At 41.2% G+C, this 16,114-nt stretch overlaps 1 protein-coding gene across 12 annotated transcripts in view; it reads right to left on the bottom strand.

The window, feature by feature from the left end:
* cacna1aa (calcium channel, voltage-dependent, P/Q type, alpha 1A subunit, a) overlaps positions 1–16,114 on the bottom strand; it is an 80,126-nt gene that overhangs the window by 52,188 nt on the left and 11,824 nt on the right. For all 12 annotated transcript variants that reach the window (XM_086088941.1, XM_086088101.1, XM_086088766.1 and 9 more), the window contains exons 2-6: positions 9,272–9,378; positions 9,044–9,183; positions 3,603–3,694; positions 2,330–2,482; positions 1,986–2,173 (exon numbers count right to left, since the gene is read on the bottom strand). In XM_086088941.1, coding sequence (XP_085945067.1) covers positions 1,986–2,173; positions 2,330–2,482; positions 3,603–3,694; positions 9,044–9,183; positions 9,272–9,378 — 680 coding nt within the window. The remainder of the gene's footprint in view (positions 1–1,985; positions 2,174–2,329; positions 2,483–3,602; positions 3,695–9,043; positions 9,184–9,271; positions 9,379–16,114) is intronic.

The raw sequence follows: 16,114 nt of genomic DNA, 5'->3' as shown, positions 1-16,114 counted from the left end.
CAAACACTTTTACACCTATTGGAAACAGTGGGCAAAATCCGTTAGTGCCAGTGAACACATAGTTTAAACGCCTGCTATTTGGGATCTGAGTTAATCAGGCCCTAAATCTTGATTTAGCGACACAGTACTGTCTGTCCTGGTCAAGTGCAGCCATACAACTATGTAGTCTTCCACTGCAACCCTTGGTTTGTGCGTTTGCATGTGAACAGTATTTTAGCTTTGGGGTATTTTGACGAAGGCATGACATGTTATGAAGACAACTTTCAAGACACCGTCTTCTAAGACGCCATTTTAAATTGTGTGGGAAGAAATGCTCATAGTTGATAATTAAGGAAAACACGCATTTTCTACATGATAGCCAAACCCATATTGTCATCTCGATATTCCACTGCAGGTGACTGGCTGTGCTGATGCAGCCCATCTTGTGGCAAGCACTGCTGATGTAGGAGTAAAGACTGTAAAGCTCAGCAAGGCTGTGGTGACCATTAAAGAAGTCCATGTTAAGCAATCAACACCTTTACGGTCATGACTCATAAAAGGTAGTAAGAATGGAATAAATCTGAAATTAAATTTTTAATGTCAATTTAGACAGTGTGCTTGTTTGTATTTCAACTAGGGATGTTCAATACCACTTTTTTTAGACCAAGTACTAAAATCTTCAGTACTCACCAATACCAAGTGTCGATACCATTAGTACTTATGATACAATAAAATTCACCCAAAAAACAATGACAGCTATTTAAAAAAAAAACAACTATAGGCATACATCCCAATTATAGGAAATTTCCTTAAAATTTCATGAAATTAATGGCAATTATATTTTTTTCAATTTGCTCATAAATGTAATTTTGCATAAAGCACACAATAAAATTAATTAAAAATAAGTTGTACAACCAAATATTTTCATTGGGACTATTTTTTCTGGCCACTGGGTTATTTTTTCATTTTATTTATCTTCTATTTAAAGGAATACAGTGAAGTACAGTAGTGAAGTGCAAACAACTGAATTCAATACAACAGGGCGTCAAGTAATTTACTATCTACCATGTTAAGCATTATTGTTAAGAATGTTTAGTGTGTGTTAATCATATCTTGTTTTCAAATCCATGCTTTTAATTTGAAAGGCTGCTCTGTATTTCCATTTCCAGTTTCACTCTCTCCTTTCGTCATGCATCTCATAGCAGTGCAGCAGTCAATGACGATATACTATATACAGATATGTCTGCACTTCAGAGCTAATTAAATTGTTGAGTATAGCTGAAGACTCCTGTAATGTCTTACCGGAGGAGACAGACCTCCAATTAATACGATCACATAAGTTGTTTTGAAATCTTACGACCAAGTGTTACGTATTGTAGTTTAGTGACCCCTATCGGCCATGTAAATAGCGAAAAAATAGTCAACTGAACCATAATAGGAGTTACTGGGACTCGAACCGGGTCACCTGGTCGGAAGACGAGCGTTTATCTGACTGAGCCAACAGGCCAATAATTATTTTAGTGTTTACTACATGTTTTGTAACGTCAACCATACTACAACCTCACTGTACCAACGTCTTGTCCGTCTTGTGACTGTGGGGCACCTGTCGCGGAATACGCTCTATTTGGTTGTATTTTCGTTCATGGTAAAAACGGCAAAACAATCATTTCAGCTTTTAGTTCCTGATCAAAAATAGGCCACAAAAGTGGCGGCCTATATCAGTATCGCTACCTGTCGCGAGTACCAATACCTTGACATATGACCTGGTATCGGCCCGATACGATACCTGGTATCGGTACTCGCCCATCCCTAATTCCAACATAGCAGGGGTGCATGGTGGCATAGCTCTGAGTTAAAAAAAACATCCTAATATTTGCAACAGCAAGCACAAAGTAAGGGAGTCTGAGCAAAGAGATATGTGAACTCTGCTGAAAACAAGCAGAGGGAACAACTTTACAGTCCTAAAGTCGTTAAATTTGTGGTTGTGTCGTGTTACCAGCACTTACATAGTACAGCAGTTCAGTCCAGCCCTCCATGGTGATACATTGGAAGACGGTGAGAATGGCAAAAAGGATGTTGTCAAACTGGGTGATGCCATAGTTTGGACCTAGCCAGTACTTTCGACATGTGGTACCCGCTGGACACAATCGCGACGGAGGTTCCGTTCCACATGGGAACTCTTCTCGGATCTCGTCTGGATTTGGGCAGAAGTTGAGATATTGAGTATATGTAAATAATGTATATTTCTATTTATTAATTCAGTGGACGAATATCATAAAGGATAGACATCAGAGCAATCTAGTGAACAAGTTATTCAAAATTCTACACCCACAATATCCATTTGTTGTACCTGTGTGATTGTCAAAGCAGGTTGTGTGGAATTTTCCCATGTAAAACTCCAAGCCGATGATGGCGAACATGAGGATGGCAAAGAAAAGCAGGAGGCCAATTTGTAGCAGAGGAATCATGGCCTTCATGATAGATTTGAGCACCACCTGTAAGCCTGCAAGACAGAGTGTACACACCACAAGTGCATATTACTGCTACTTCTAATAACATAACAGAATTTGAGAAAAAAAAATCTTGACTAAATAATTGGAATTTCCAATTTACAACATACATAAGTGGATTAATTAAAAAGACAATCTGCTATTAAATTGTTTCTGCAAGTGTTCTCGTTTGGTATTAGGATTTCATCTGGCTTTTAATTCCCTTTTGCAGCTCGGCGGGACTCAGCGGCACAATGCCATGGCTACCTATTACAACATTTAAAGACAGGTGACAAGGTTGCTTATTTTTCACTCGCCATTTGAACACTTATTATGCACTTTAAAGATAATTGCAATTGCAAGATAATTTTAAAGATTTGACTAGACCTTAATGCTGTTGTAAGCAATATCATTCATATGAATGCATAAACACTCAAAATCTTTGGTCCAGTGCTGCTAGTTCGTATTTTATAAAAAGGTATATGTGTTTATTCACGAGTGCAGCGACAGGGACCAAGACGGAAATAGCAAAAATCTGCATAGAATTGCCCCCAATTGATATGCTTTGGGGGAACAAAGTAATAAAATAACAAAAAAACAAAATAAAATCAACAAGAACTGTTGATAAACATTTAATACTCCTTTTTCCACAGAAAACAACCCCCCCCGCCCCCCCCCCCCAAAAAAACAACAAAATTGAAAATATTAATAATTATTACTTGTTAAAAAAAATTGTGAATGTGCATCTGAATCTGGCTGACTGTATGTAGAATGAATGTTAAAAATATATTTGGAAAAAATACGTGTATTTACGGATATTTTTACTTTTATTTTATTTTTTAATTCGTTTGCAGAGTTAGTTTACACGCTTGTTGAGGTCGATAGTTGAGAGCTAAAGGTAAAATAGCTATGCGGTGCTGCTGGAACGTAACGTGACCAGGGGAGAATCACTTTTAGTTGGGTGGATCATGCAGAACAACAAGGAAGCTAAATAAAACCTAGATTCAAAACACGTGACTGAGCTATTTTTAAACATTCCAATTGAACTTTCATTTCATAGCTGTTTTGAGATTTTGTGACAGCAAACCGTAACAGGGAAAATCTTGTAACAGGTCATTTAAATGCCACACTTACTGGGAATACCAGAGACCAGTTTGAGGGGCCTCAAGACTCGAACAGCTCTGAGGGTCCGCAGGTCAAAATCTGAGCCAATAGTAGACAGGATCCTAATGACAATGGGACAAATGCAAAGAGGCAATTCATATTCAAGCTATAGTTTACATTACAAGTGCAGGCACATTGCATGTATCCTGCAGGAGCTGAGCTGATCAATAGGGGTGACAAGTAAAGCCGGACAGCGAAGTGTATCAGGGAGAGGGAGGGACGGTTTGAGGGGCGAGTGATTTATATCGACATGACGGAAGGACTATAAATCAAAAAAGGAGGACGATGGAGTGATTAAGAGGAGGTGGGGAGAGGGACGACAAAGCAAAGAGGGGAGAAATGTCACAGGAGGAAAATGAGGGATGCTGACTTGTACATTTCAGTCGTTTTCTTATTCATAGTGCATTCAAAGTGTTTCCAGACTGGGGAGGAATTGACGTTGCGCTCAAGAACTGAAGGCGAATCAAGAATGGTAAACAAGATGGTGTGTGTGTGTGTGTGTGTGCGTGTGTCCGTGTGCGTGAGTGGAGAGTCGAAAGATGTTCCCTTGTGCCGCCAGACTTCCAGTCAGTCCCTCGTCTGACGCACAGAGTGAATCATCCCTCCTTCTCACTTCTCCCTCTTGCTCTTTCTTTTTTCTTTCTGTCACTCTGACACATCGCCACGTTCCTGTGTTCCAGTGACACAGCACAGCCTTAACCACTGCAGCCTTCAAATCAGACCGCGCTGCTTGGAAACACACTAAAACAGCACGTAACGTACACCCCGGATGTAAACACTGCATTATGATGACTTGAAAGCCTTCTCCAGTGGTACCTATTGTAGGTGCTTCATCACTGGTACGAGTGGTAGCTATCGGGCCCTTGGCGTGACATTATCTGATATCAACTCATCATAGGATGCTGCCGTGGGCCTGAGACTGTCCTGGTTTTGTCACGAGGCAATCTCAGTTATGTACACTGACTGAATAAAAAAAAAAAAAAAAGCCTCATTGAACCTTAAGGGGTTTACCTTGAAATGTCCTTTAACAAACTGTTTTTGTACCCTTCATACTTGAATTTGTTCCAACTGTACCCCAATTTCTGGCAGTCGAACTAAAATGTTAAGACAGGTGCACTTGAAAAATGGAAATGTATCCCATTTATCTATTCTTCCCCAATATTCTTACTTACCGGTATTTCATTCATTGGTTGTATATGTTTGGACCCCCACGCCCCCTCCAAAAAACACAAAAAAAATCCTCACTGGGCACTGTTTTACTGTAAACACATAAACCTTAAACGGTTGTGGAGGCTAATCCTCCAGATGAGATGCCCATGTAACGAAAATGTTTGTAGTGGCTACAAAGTGATGAAACAATGAGACTGCAGTAAGGCAGGATTTAAAATGTCAAACATCAACAGCTGAGATAATCAAATTGCCCATTTTAAAATCTTTATCTCAGGGTTTCACATATCAAAAAAGGTGTACAATAAAGAAGCCGATGGAATTTTTAATGGCATTAGGCAATGCAATTGAGGAGTCAGACATTACAAAATGCTTAGTAGGAAATCCATCCATCCATCCATCCATCCATTTTCTGTACCGCTTGTCCTCACAAGGGTCGCGGGGGTTGCTGGAGCCTATCCCAGCTGGCTTCGGGCAGTAGGCGGGGTAAACCCTGAACTGGTTGCCAGCCAATCGCAGGGCACACAGAGACGAACAACCATCCGCACAATCACACCTATGGACAATTTGGAGTGTCCAATTCACCTGCCATGCATGTTTTTGGAATGTGGGAGGAAACCGGAGTACCCGGAGAAAACCCACGCAAGCACGGGGAGAACATGCAAACTCCACCCAGGAAGGCCGAAGCCTAGTAGGAAATCATAATTCATAATCGTAGTTTTGTATAAATTAAAATAGGCTCAATAGAGTGAAGTATCTCTCCATAGCGGTTCATTGAGGAGCGGTAGGGAAAATGTAAGCACACATGAGCCCCAGTGGGTTTGATATTGTGGCAGTACAAGGGAACAGCTGACAGTTGCTGACATCCCATAATTTGAGAGCTTGTCACAACTGAGAATGTTGGACTGTAAATTGACATACCTAAGTGAGAATTCCCCTCTCAGATCATTAGTAAATCTAAAGTAGATTAGTCATAGAATTTAAAGTAGAAGTTAGCATTTGCTCCATGTTGTAAATGCTGGCCACAGTTTACACCCTTAACTAAAACATATTTCTTCAATTTCAAATATTGATATTACAAATGATAAAGAATATTGCCAATAAATAAACACTGTCAGTTATGACAAACATTGTCAGGTCGATGAGGCGCTTCCTCATTCACGCCGTCTCCACGGTTACTCTCTCCTTTCTCATTCATAAGTGTTTCCATGGCAACAGCAACCTTGGCTCATTGATAGAATCTCTGTATCACCTTGGTAACAGAGCCAAAGGAGGAGTCTGGGTGTTTCCCCCCCTCTATCGTTTCTGCGCATCAACAACTTATGTATACTTAACATAGAGCTGCAATATATGACACGCACACGCACAAAGATGCACACCTGCAGAACAAACAGATGTCGGCAGGAGATCAAACATATTGAGTGCGAATAATTTTCCCAAATGTGCTCCGGGAAAGTAGGTCATTAAATGAAGCTGGTATAGCAAATAGAAGACATCCGATGATGATCAGAGGCTATATGTGCATATATCTTGAATCACACAGACATGCAATCCAGCCATTTTTAAGAGCCCCGCTCATTATTACGAGTAACGTTAAGCACTATTGCTCTTCCCACTGCCCCTTCTCACGGGAGTGTAACATTATAAAAACATAATCTTACGTGCCCACTTGCCATCTGTGTTCCTGCTGACTTCTGCTAAATGAGGCTAATTAGTTACGTCTACACGGCTGACCAAATACACTCTCCACTTATCTTTTTGCTGTTGTTATGAAGCCCATTATCCAAAATGCACTCTCATGTTGTATTCACACCACCCCAAAATAATGAGCTATCTTCTTATAGCTACTAAAGGAATGGGTTCCGTTTTATTTTCATTTGATTGCAAAGTAATTGGAAGGACACATTTTTTTTCCACTTCATTCATCAGTTGTACATAAAATGAGCTGAAGGTTGCAGAGATGCACTGTAAGAATGGTTGTAAACTAAGCGTAATTGGACTAATAATCAATAGTGGGCATAAAAAACAACATCTTATTCCCAGGGCCAAATCACTCAGGCAATTTACTACAATATGCAGTTTAACACACACACAAACACAAACACAAAAACTGTGTGTTTGTCTTTGAATATCTGTGAAGTGCGTCCACAAGAGGTGGCTAGGAAATGGCAAAGAATTTTTGAAGTGGAAATGTACGCGTTTGTCTGTGCACACCGGTCAGCGTGTTATCAAAGGTATGGGCCACAGATGGGCGGAAAGGCCAAGTGCCTTTCATGTTCAAAGCGGTTGTGTAGCTAACACACACACACACACACACACACACACTTGTGCAAAGCATCATAAAGGTGTGTATCTCATGGGTACACAGTGCATTGGTATCAAAGGAGGCTAGTAAGGTTAAAGTGGAGATTTTTTTTAATGTTTAAAAAATGCAACTCAGTTAACACAGTTTTAGTTGCTTCCTGCGGCGGCCTATAACCTCTGGTCATGTGTGCAGCCCAACTTAGAGGAGAGTCACTGGCATGAAGATGGACAAACAGTGACTATAGGCAGTTTTATTTTCAATTTGACTTGCTTGACGCTTATTGGAGGAATCTAAAGTACTTTGTGCACTCTGCAAAAGCAAGTTCAAATAGCAGTTTAGTAGTATGTCTTGAGCATATCATCTCGGAGCAAAATACAGTGCCCTGCTCAAGTTACCTCCACAGGGCCCGGCAAATCAATACTGCTGGAGTGCGGTGCTCGTGGACAGAACTGAAACCGGGCTGTAAGCGAGAAGTTTTGAGAATTGTTTTGATGAGAAGGATATAAGAAATGTTCCTGTAAATCCGAGTCCATTTTGCTTCTGCACACGCCTGATTTGAAATGAATGTTTGTGGAGGAATGATGCATGGGTCAAGTAGGAACCATTTCTATTTTGGCGGGGCTCCGGTTAAAGGCGTGGCTATTTGGAACCCTCCGAAATCAAAATGGCGCTGCCTGTATGTAGTAGCCAACAAATACATGGATCAACAAACATGGCAACTACTGCCAACCTATTTTTGTTCATAATCGATGGCAGCCAACCACAATTAGCGGCTTTGCATCCAGCCCACGAGACCAGCCCCTATGTCGACACAGTGATACTTTTGTCATAAGGAGCAGGGTTGGGGAATCCAGGTCCAGAGAGAACAAACCCTGAAACAGTTTGACTTTAGCCACAGGTGCTTCTACTCAACAGGTGCTTCTCCGAGCTCGTTTGCCCAAACCTGCTAACAAGTGGATACATTGTCACAAATAGCTCCATGGGCGACCTTGCCTGCGATATTGTGAGCAAATCATGCTAACATTGGGGCGGCATGGCTCAGTGGTAGAGTGGTCGTCTCCCATCCGCGAGGTTGTGCGTTCAATCCTCACCCCATGGTGACCATGTCGAAGTGTCCTTGAGCAAGACACTGAACCCCAACTTGCCCTGGGTGAATGTGAGGCAGTGTAAAGCGCTTTGGGCACCATATGGTATAGTTAAAGCTAAAAAGCACGGGAGTTAGCGTTAGCTGTGTGTTATGTTGAAAAGTGACGAGCAAGTTGCTGGTTGCTGGGGAAGTAAAAAAAAAAAAACAACAACAACAAAAATAAATTGTGTCGCAGTTGACACACATCTTTGTAAAAAAAAAAAATGCAGAGGTAACCTTCATTAGCTTAATTTGCCTACTTTCCACCCCCATTTTACTCATAATAACAAGCAAGTTTAAAAAAAACTTTGATACTAGCCAGTCCTAAATGCACTTATGTCCATTTTTGTCTTCATATTTTAGATTGCACAAACACTTATAAATGAGAAAGGGCATAGCATCCTATCATCATCCTAAATCATTCCAAACCATGTGTCTATTGCCGGCTTATATGTGCTTTGAGTCCTGCTTGTTTTGCTTCCTGCAACCCTCCTTGACCTGCGCTTTTCTCGTCTCCGGTGTCTGTTCCCTCTGAGCCCCCTCCCCCCACACCCGCTCTGCGTGCACTATATTGTCGTGGCATTTGTTCACTACCCAGGCTGCTGGCTGCCTGCGGATCTGCTCTGTGATCTGACTGCTGCCTTGCTCAGGATGGAGCCATTCATTAGAGGAAAGGGCACACACACGCGCACACACACGCACACCGCAAAAGACATGACAGCTGATCCTGACCTCATGTTTTGTAACGTCGTGCACATAATGTGTGCTTGATATATTTAGATACTCAACAACATGAATTTGCTCATCACTTACCCTGTGAGCACCACCACAAAGTCCATGACGTTCCATCCATTCCTCAGGTACGAGTTCTTGTGGAAGGCAAACCCCAGAGCCAGGATCTTTATACCAGATTCAAAACAGAAGATCCCGATGAAATACATCTCTGTGGCGTCCTGAGGACAGACAGAACACACCAGCCAGGTTAAGGAAAGAAGACGGGACTGTGAAATTGGAAAAATGGAACATTTGTGTCTGCTTTACCAGGCGTTCAGACAGTGGCGTCTTGTCACCGTCCGGCAAATGTTGTTCCAGGGCAAGGACGATACAGTTGGCAATGATGGTGGCGAGAATCATCCACTCAAATGGAGTGAGGCAAGTGAGTTAAGGGAAACACAATAATGCCCAATCTACAAATCCAAACACACTCATAACATGAAAACACTTGTGTCTCCTGAAGTAGAACTGATATAGATTTTGCATCTTTTTTGGATTTTTTGGGGCATACGAAGATGTTTATCAACATTGATGAGCAATTGAATTGATTTGGGATGCTCTGATTCATTATGCATGAATTGCATTAAGTGACATTTGCAAGTTGCAACACATTAGAACACATGCACGCAACTGGCACACCAGCATGCCCATGCACTGAGTGAGACTTATTGTGACATCACCATTTTGGCTTTGTATACATAACGCCTGAAGGCGAGTCAGGGAGAGAGACCGATCGAGAGAGATGGTGAAATAAGAAGAAAGACATCTAATTGTGTTTGTCACGATCTCTTTCAAGCACACGCGCTCTCTCACGCTGTTGACACTGGTGAGAAGAATGCTTTGCCTGACACAATATCGCAATAAAAGTTCATGGGCCACAACAATACGTAGCTAACCTACTGTATTGTAAATAAAGTAGGATCTTATGAGATCCAGATGGAGTGGTGGTGAACTGCACTGCACCATATTCAATGAATTTGATGGAACTCAATGGTTTTCTCGCCTCTCACCCGAAGTCAGATGGGACACGATCAATCTCACACATGACTCTGAACGGGACGTCCATTAGAAAACGGTAGACTCAAATGGAGATCGTTTTCAGTATGATCCAGTGCAGTTCTTTCTGCTAATTACAATCATAAATATTATTAAATACCTCCCAAAAATTTGTTTTACTTTCATTCAATTAGTAAAGACATTTTTATACATCTCTTGGGTTTCATATGTCTCTCTGCCAAATGTGTGTAATATCTTACAAAACTGTGAAAGGTGTTCATGATCAAGCAAATGGATTTTCTTTTCTTCACCTCTTTCCTATGTGCTCACCTCCGTTTGAAGCAGCTATTCCCACGGTGGGGGGGGGGGCTATTTATGGAAGCATAAATCATATATGCGTTAATCGGAACATGTCTGCACCTGCATGTGTTTGCATTTATGTGGATAGGCACGTGTGTTTTCCTTCTAGTTCCGATTGAAGAGAAAAACAAGAAGGCGCTCCTGGTGTTAATAGTCAGGTCCGAGCTTGTAATGTGCTTGACGGCCCTGAACGGGGCGCACATCACTGGGACGCTCAGGGCTCCGCCCAATTAACTGGACCGGCCCGCAGCAAACGCATGCAAATGCAAGTGTTGTGTTGTAGTGTGTGTGCGCGTGTACGTGCACGTGCATGTGTGTGTGTGTTTCCGCCAGTTGTAGCTGACTAAAGGGGGAAAACGGGAGATACGCTATTTGAAACCTTTGAGTATGTTCTCCATCTTTATCCTGTTATGGGTGTGCACGAAAACACACACACGCACACAAAATCCTGCACATGAATAAATGACTCTCACTTTGCCATAAACCTTCAATAATGAATTGCTTCCTGCGCCTTTCTCATGGTTATTTATAGCAGTGACTCAAAAGCAAGAGAAGAATTGAGAAGGAAGGCAGATGAGATGCTCGCTCTTTAAGCTTCTTTGTCTTTCTGTTTCACTTCCTCACAGTGTTTGACTTCTGCGTGCGTTTGTGGAAGCATCTCCACTAGAATGGTGACGCTGGCAGGTCATAGAGCTGTCGTGCCAAGAAGTGTCCCCTAAATGTCCCTGATGACGCAAACAAGCAAAAAAAAAAAATGTCTTCTGAAATACTTCCCAATGTCATGTTGAGCCTCCTCTGCTTCAAAATCCCCAAACTACATCACTCCTGTTTTTCCTGGCCCTTCCATCTTTTTCCTTCCCGTCACTCCACCTTTCTCTGCTAGCTGAGCCCATCAATCATCTCTCTATGCCTATCATACCATCGCCGTCCAAAATCTGAAAAAGAAAGCGAGAGGGTAGGAAGAGATGCAGCGTCAGCAAATGCAGAGGCAGCCAAAGTGAGAGTAGGACCAAGTATTAAGTGGGGGGGAAAACGTATGTAGAGAGCGAAATGAAAGAGAGAGAAAGAAAATGACCTGTGGGCACAGACGTGATTGAAAAGAGTGAGGGGGGCGGGGGATAAAAGAGGAAGAGAAGTGGCGTGGGGGGGAATCACAGGGAGGGTAAGAAGAGTAAGAGGGAAGAGAAAAAAAGAGCGCTCAGATGTGGGATAACGCAAGACAGAGAGGGGTGTGAGAGTATTGCGGTATTTTTTTTCTCCTGAGCCGTGTGGAAAGTAGGTTAGTGGCAGAACACACACAAGGACTGTGAAAAGGGGAGGGGGGGTTATTTGCAGGAGAGTGGGAGGGAAACTATACATTATGCTGCATATGACACTGTGCTACCGTACTGTGTGTAATCACTGCACGACTCCATCTTTAGAAACACTTCACACATTTCCGGCGCACCACAATAGCATATGTTACAAAAAACGCACACAAGGCATGATTGGAACTTGTTTATCCTGATGCTTACCAGCACAGCATATTCCCCAAAATATGTCCCAATCTTTCTCAGAAAGATGTGCCTCAGTATTTCAAGAGGTGTGGACATTTTTTCCATTTTAAAATTGTACTGTTAATGTAGTAGCATTTTTGCTCCAATTTGGAATACATCACTAGCTTCATCTTCAATTGGCATGTATGAGGAGTGGGAACATTAGCTATTTAGTAGGGTTGTTAGAAAAAAATCGATTTGGCAATATATCGCGATATTACAGTGGGCAATTCTCGAATCGATTCGATATGCGGCCGAATCGAATTTTAAACATCAATTTTTTTATGGGAATATTCAACAAAACGTCTTACTTAGGGTTAGGATTCACACATTAAGCATGGATGAATGTTATATTAATGGAACATTAAGCCTTAATATTTGATTTCAGTGCTGTTCAAACATGAAACAGACTGCAACCTGTTTGTTAAATACAGTGGCTCACTTATAAGCCTGAATTTTCAGATAAATAAATACATTTTCATACAAATCTTATAGTGTACATGTACAAGTTTACTGATTAGTATTTTCCAAATTTGAGTAAAAAAAATATATCGTAATAATCAATTTATAGATTTGTATCGGGATTAATCGAATCGAATCGTGACCTATGAATTGTGATACGAATTGAATCGCCAGGTACTAGGCAATTCACACCCCTACTATTTAGTCAGTTTATGTGTTATGAAAAGGTTGGAATCCATTGCACTTAAAAATGGGAAAAAGATGTTGGGAACACACAATTACGGCTATTTGGCATGTTGCATATACGGCCGTCAGTAGGTTTCCATTGAGATGCCAGAAGCACATTTCAATTGTAAATATGATAAATCACACAATATCCATCCATCCATCCATCATACTGATGATTCAATACCAGCTGATTTTGGTCGAAGGACGGACTACACCCTGGACTGGTCGCCAGACAATTATATGGAGGGCACATATGGAGACAGAAAACAATTCCCAATCACATTTACATCATTACTGAGTGGGAGCTGAACCCACGCTGCATGCATGGAAGTCTGGCAACTGAAGCGCTACATTGTCAGTGAACGCATATGCATGCCTATTTTACAGCTGGCAGCTGGCAGTTTGACCGCTGATATTTTTGTTTGGTCCTAATGCCTACAGGGCATCTGTGTTGCACAGCTCTCTTTGAAATTGAGGTCCATTCTTGAACAGTAATTTTGAAACTTTGACTTTCTTTTTCCAAAGTCTTTTCTTGAATGACTTGGAGGTTGCTTTGGAGCCACACACTATTATTTAGCTTCCCCTTCATCTGCAGGTTTCTCAGAGTGGACTGCAATACTTTTTTTTAGCCAAGGAATTCTGATATTTGAAGCTACTTTACACTGAAGTTGATGTTGCCTCTTTTGATGAGTAGCAGCATTTACAGTTTTTACATTTAAACGGATTCTATGCTATCGATAATAACACATCCCCATCACAGAACTTTAGATTGTTATATATCATATATGCGATTCAGGTTTAACAAGCTCAGTATAAACCATTAGGATGGCTCGATGTTGGGCTCATTTGCGATATTTCATTAGCAGATGTAATTTGACCTTTAACCCATGAATATTTAAAAGCAGTTAGTAAACATCATTTATGCATTTCTATGCTGCAGTTTCAGTTTTTTTTTTCTTCCAATAAAAAAGAGAAACATTGCTGGAAGGTCATGGTTAAAGCAACACTAAGGAACTTTCAGTTTGCGTTGATTATGGCAGCACCATATGGACAAAAGTGGCATTGTTATATCTGAAGGAAGACCACATTTCCGATGGGGCACTTACTCCTCATTGTGTCGTTTTAGCCCACGCCAGCGAATGAAATCCGGGCCAATGCTTGACTGTCCTTTTATCCGGGGTAGCTTTTGACGTATGCCATAAAGCAGTAAAAATACACACACCCTCAGGCCATGGCAAAAGTACCATTCAATTAGTTTTAAGTCGATTGTTTCATCAGAAGAGTTGTGAAAATAATTTATTATGGTTGAAAAGTTCCTTAGTCGTACTTTAATGTAGAAAACATTTAAATTAAATAACAACCTTCAACTTAAGCACATATGAAAATTCAATGGAAATCCTAAATTACATTATATTTTGATACCTTGTGCACCAAAAGGTACTGATATTTTGTTTGTTTTTTATCCCCTATTTTATATATAGGCTGCACTAAAAGGAGACATTTAAATTTTGTTGTACATCTGTACAGGCTATTTATCTATATGCACACACATGATCTAATATAACATGTACTGTATTTCTCAAAGGATCTACCCTTCAATAACCTTGACAGTCCTGCCCCACTATAACACCCCTCCTTCGAGCATCATTTGGCCATCCAAGTGCGCACACACACACACACACACACACAGATTCCACTTCACTACACAGCCCAACACTCGTCTGCCAATGGAGGGCAGACCAGCTGCTACCATTTGGGAAGGTGCCAGCCTTCATATTAAACTAAACAAGCGAGTGGTCTTTTTGTGCTCTTACACAAACTACCATGTCCATTTTTCTTGTTACATTTTACGACTTTCTTTATTATTTTGGCAAGACGGTGCTGAAATCATTCCATTTGGCTGTCACAAGAAATCATTTGATTACAAGAATGCAAACTCATGTAATCTTCCAAAATACATGATTGGATTGTTTTACTGTATTTTCTCCGTCCACGTGATGTTTTTGTGGTTTTTGCATCACCGCCAGAATTCAAGATTAGACCGATGGGTAGATGTTGGCGGCGGAAGCCAGCATCAAAATGGCTACCCCTTAAACAGATCATATAATACATCGTCATTGTCTATAATATAGTCAAAGACAAAGAAAAGCAATTTTTTTCCCCCTAAAAAGGCAGCAATGACGTAATGAGTTTACATTCCTCGCACACTGGCACCATGTTTGCCTGCATTGCTAAACAAATTGGTGAGCCCAAAGGCCAGTTTAGCCCGGCTTGTCCTCTCTCAGAAGGATTTAGCATCAATCAGTGTTTTAGTCCTTGCAGGCGTCCTCCTCTACTCCTCCTGTATATTCTATACTGCATATGTTGCGCCGGCCTCAGCCCTGCCACTGCCACCCCCTCTCCACCCCCAAATACAGCTGAATTGCCACTTTCGCAAGATGCTGATGCTGGTATGTGTGTGAGCTGTGTGCAGAGTCTCGGTCTAGATTGTTTCTTTGCATATTTTTTAATGTGGTAATGGTAACTGACGGTGTGTGCTGATCCGGCCATATGTATTTACGTACTTTTCTCCGTGTCATGGTGTATGTGTGTGCCAGCACAGCATGCGTGCAGGCAGGAAGAAAGCACATTTTGGACTAGTAGCAGCCATAGCACGTGACCGAAGAACACGGGCATGAGAAAATCAATCCATTACACACTATCTGCCTCTATTTTCTCTCTCCTCGTGTATCCCAATCCCCCAAAATAGCTCTGTCCCACGTCACTAACCACCCCCCATCCACAAAAACACCGACTGCAGTCTACACACCCTTGTTCAAATGGCAGGTTTTTCGGATATAAAAAAACAAGAGCCGATAAATCACTTGAAAAGTTTTTCTTCATATCAATGTGATCTACAATCTGTACAACACAATGGGAAAAAAAAAGAAAAAAAAACCCAATAACACGGACACGTGAATAAGCCGGGTGATTGAGTTCACGTGAACTAAACAGCCAAAGTGTTGCAGTTATGCCAACGTTACCGTCGACCTCTTAGCAGTTTCTCTTTGCCTTTTCATCCATTTTGGAAGAACGTCCAGTTCTGGGTAATGTCACTGTTGCGCCATCTTTTATCCACTTGATGATAACTGTCTTCATTGTGTTCCATGGTATATTTAATGCATTGGAAATTATTTGGTAGCCTTTTCCTTTACTGATACCTTTGAGCAACGATTTCCCTCTGATGCTGTGGAAGCTCTCTGCAGACCATGCATGGCTTTTACTGTAAGACGTGACTGCAAAAATGTCAGGAAAATCCTGTTATGTTATTAATCAGGGTTACTTGAAATGACTTGTGCTGACTCCCATTTTACAAGCATTTGAATGCCATTGGCAATTCTGAACAACCAACAAATGGTGGGCACACTTACGTAAAAACATGATCTCAGTTGTTAATTTTGACTCTCTAAAACATTCAATTAAAAAAAATAGTTGTCGAATTCTTTGTCACAAAAACCTGACATTTGAAAAAGTGTGTGTAGACTTTTTT

The sequence above is a fragment of the Leptonotus elevatus genome, chromosome 1 (genome assembly GCF_054856555.1).
Source record: "Leptonotus elevatus isolate MCC_2025b chromosome 1, RoL_Lele_1.0, whole genome shotgun sequence".
NCBI lineage: Eukaryota > Metazoa > Chordata > Actinopteri > Syngnathiformes > Syngnathidae > Leptonotus > Leptonotus elevatus.
Note: the sequence above shows the minus strand (reverse complement) of the source record. Positions and strands in the feature narration are given on the sequence as shown.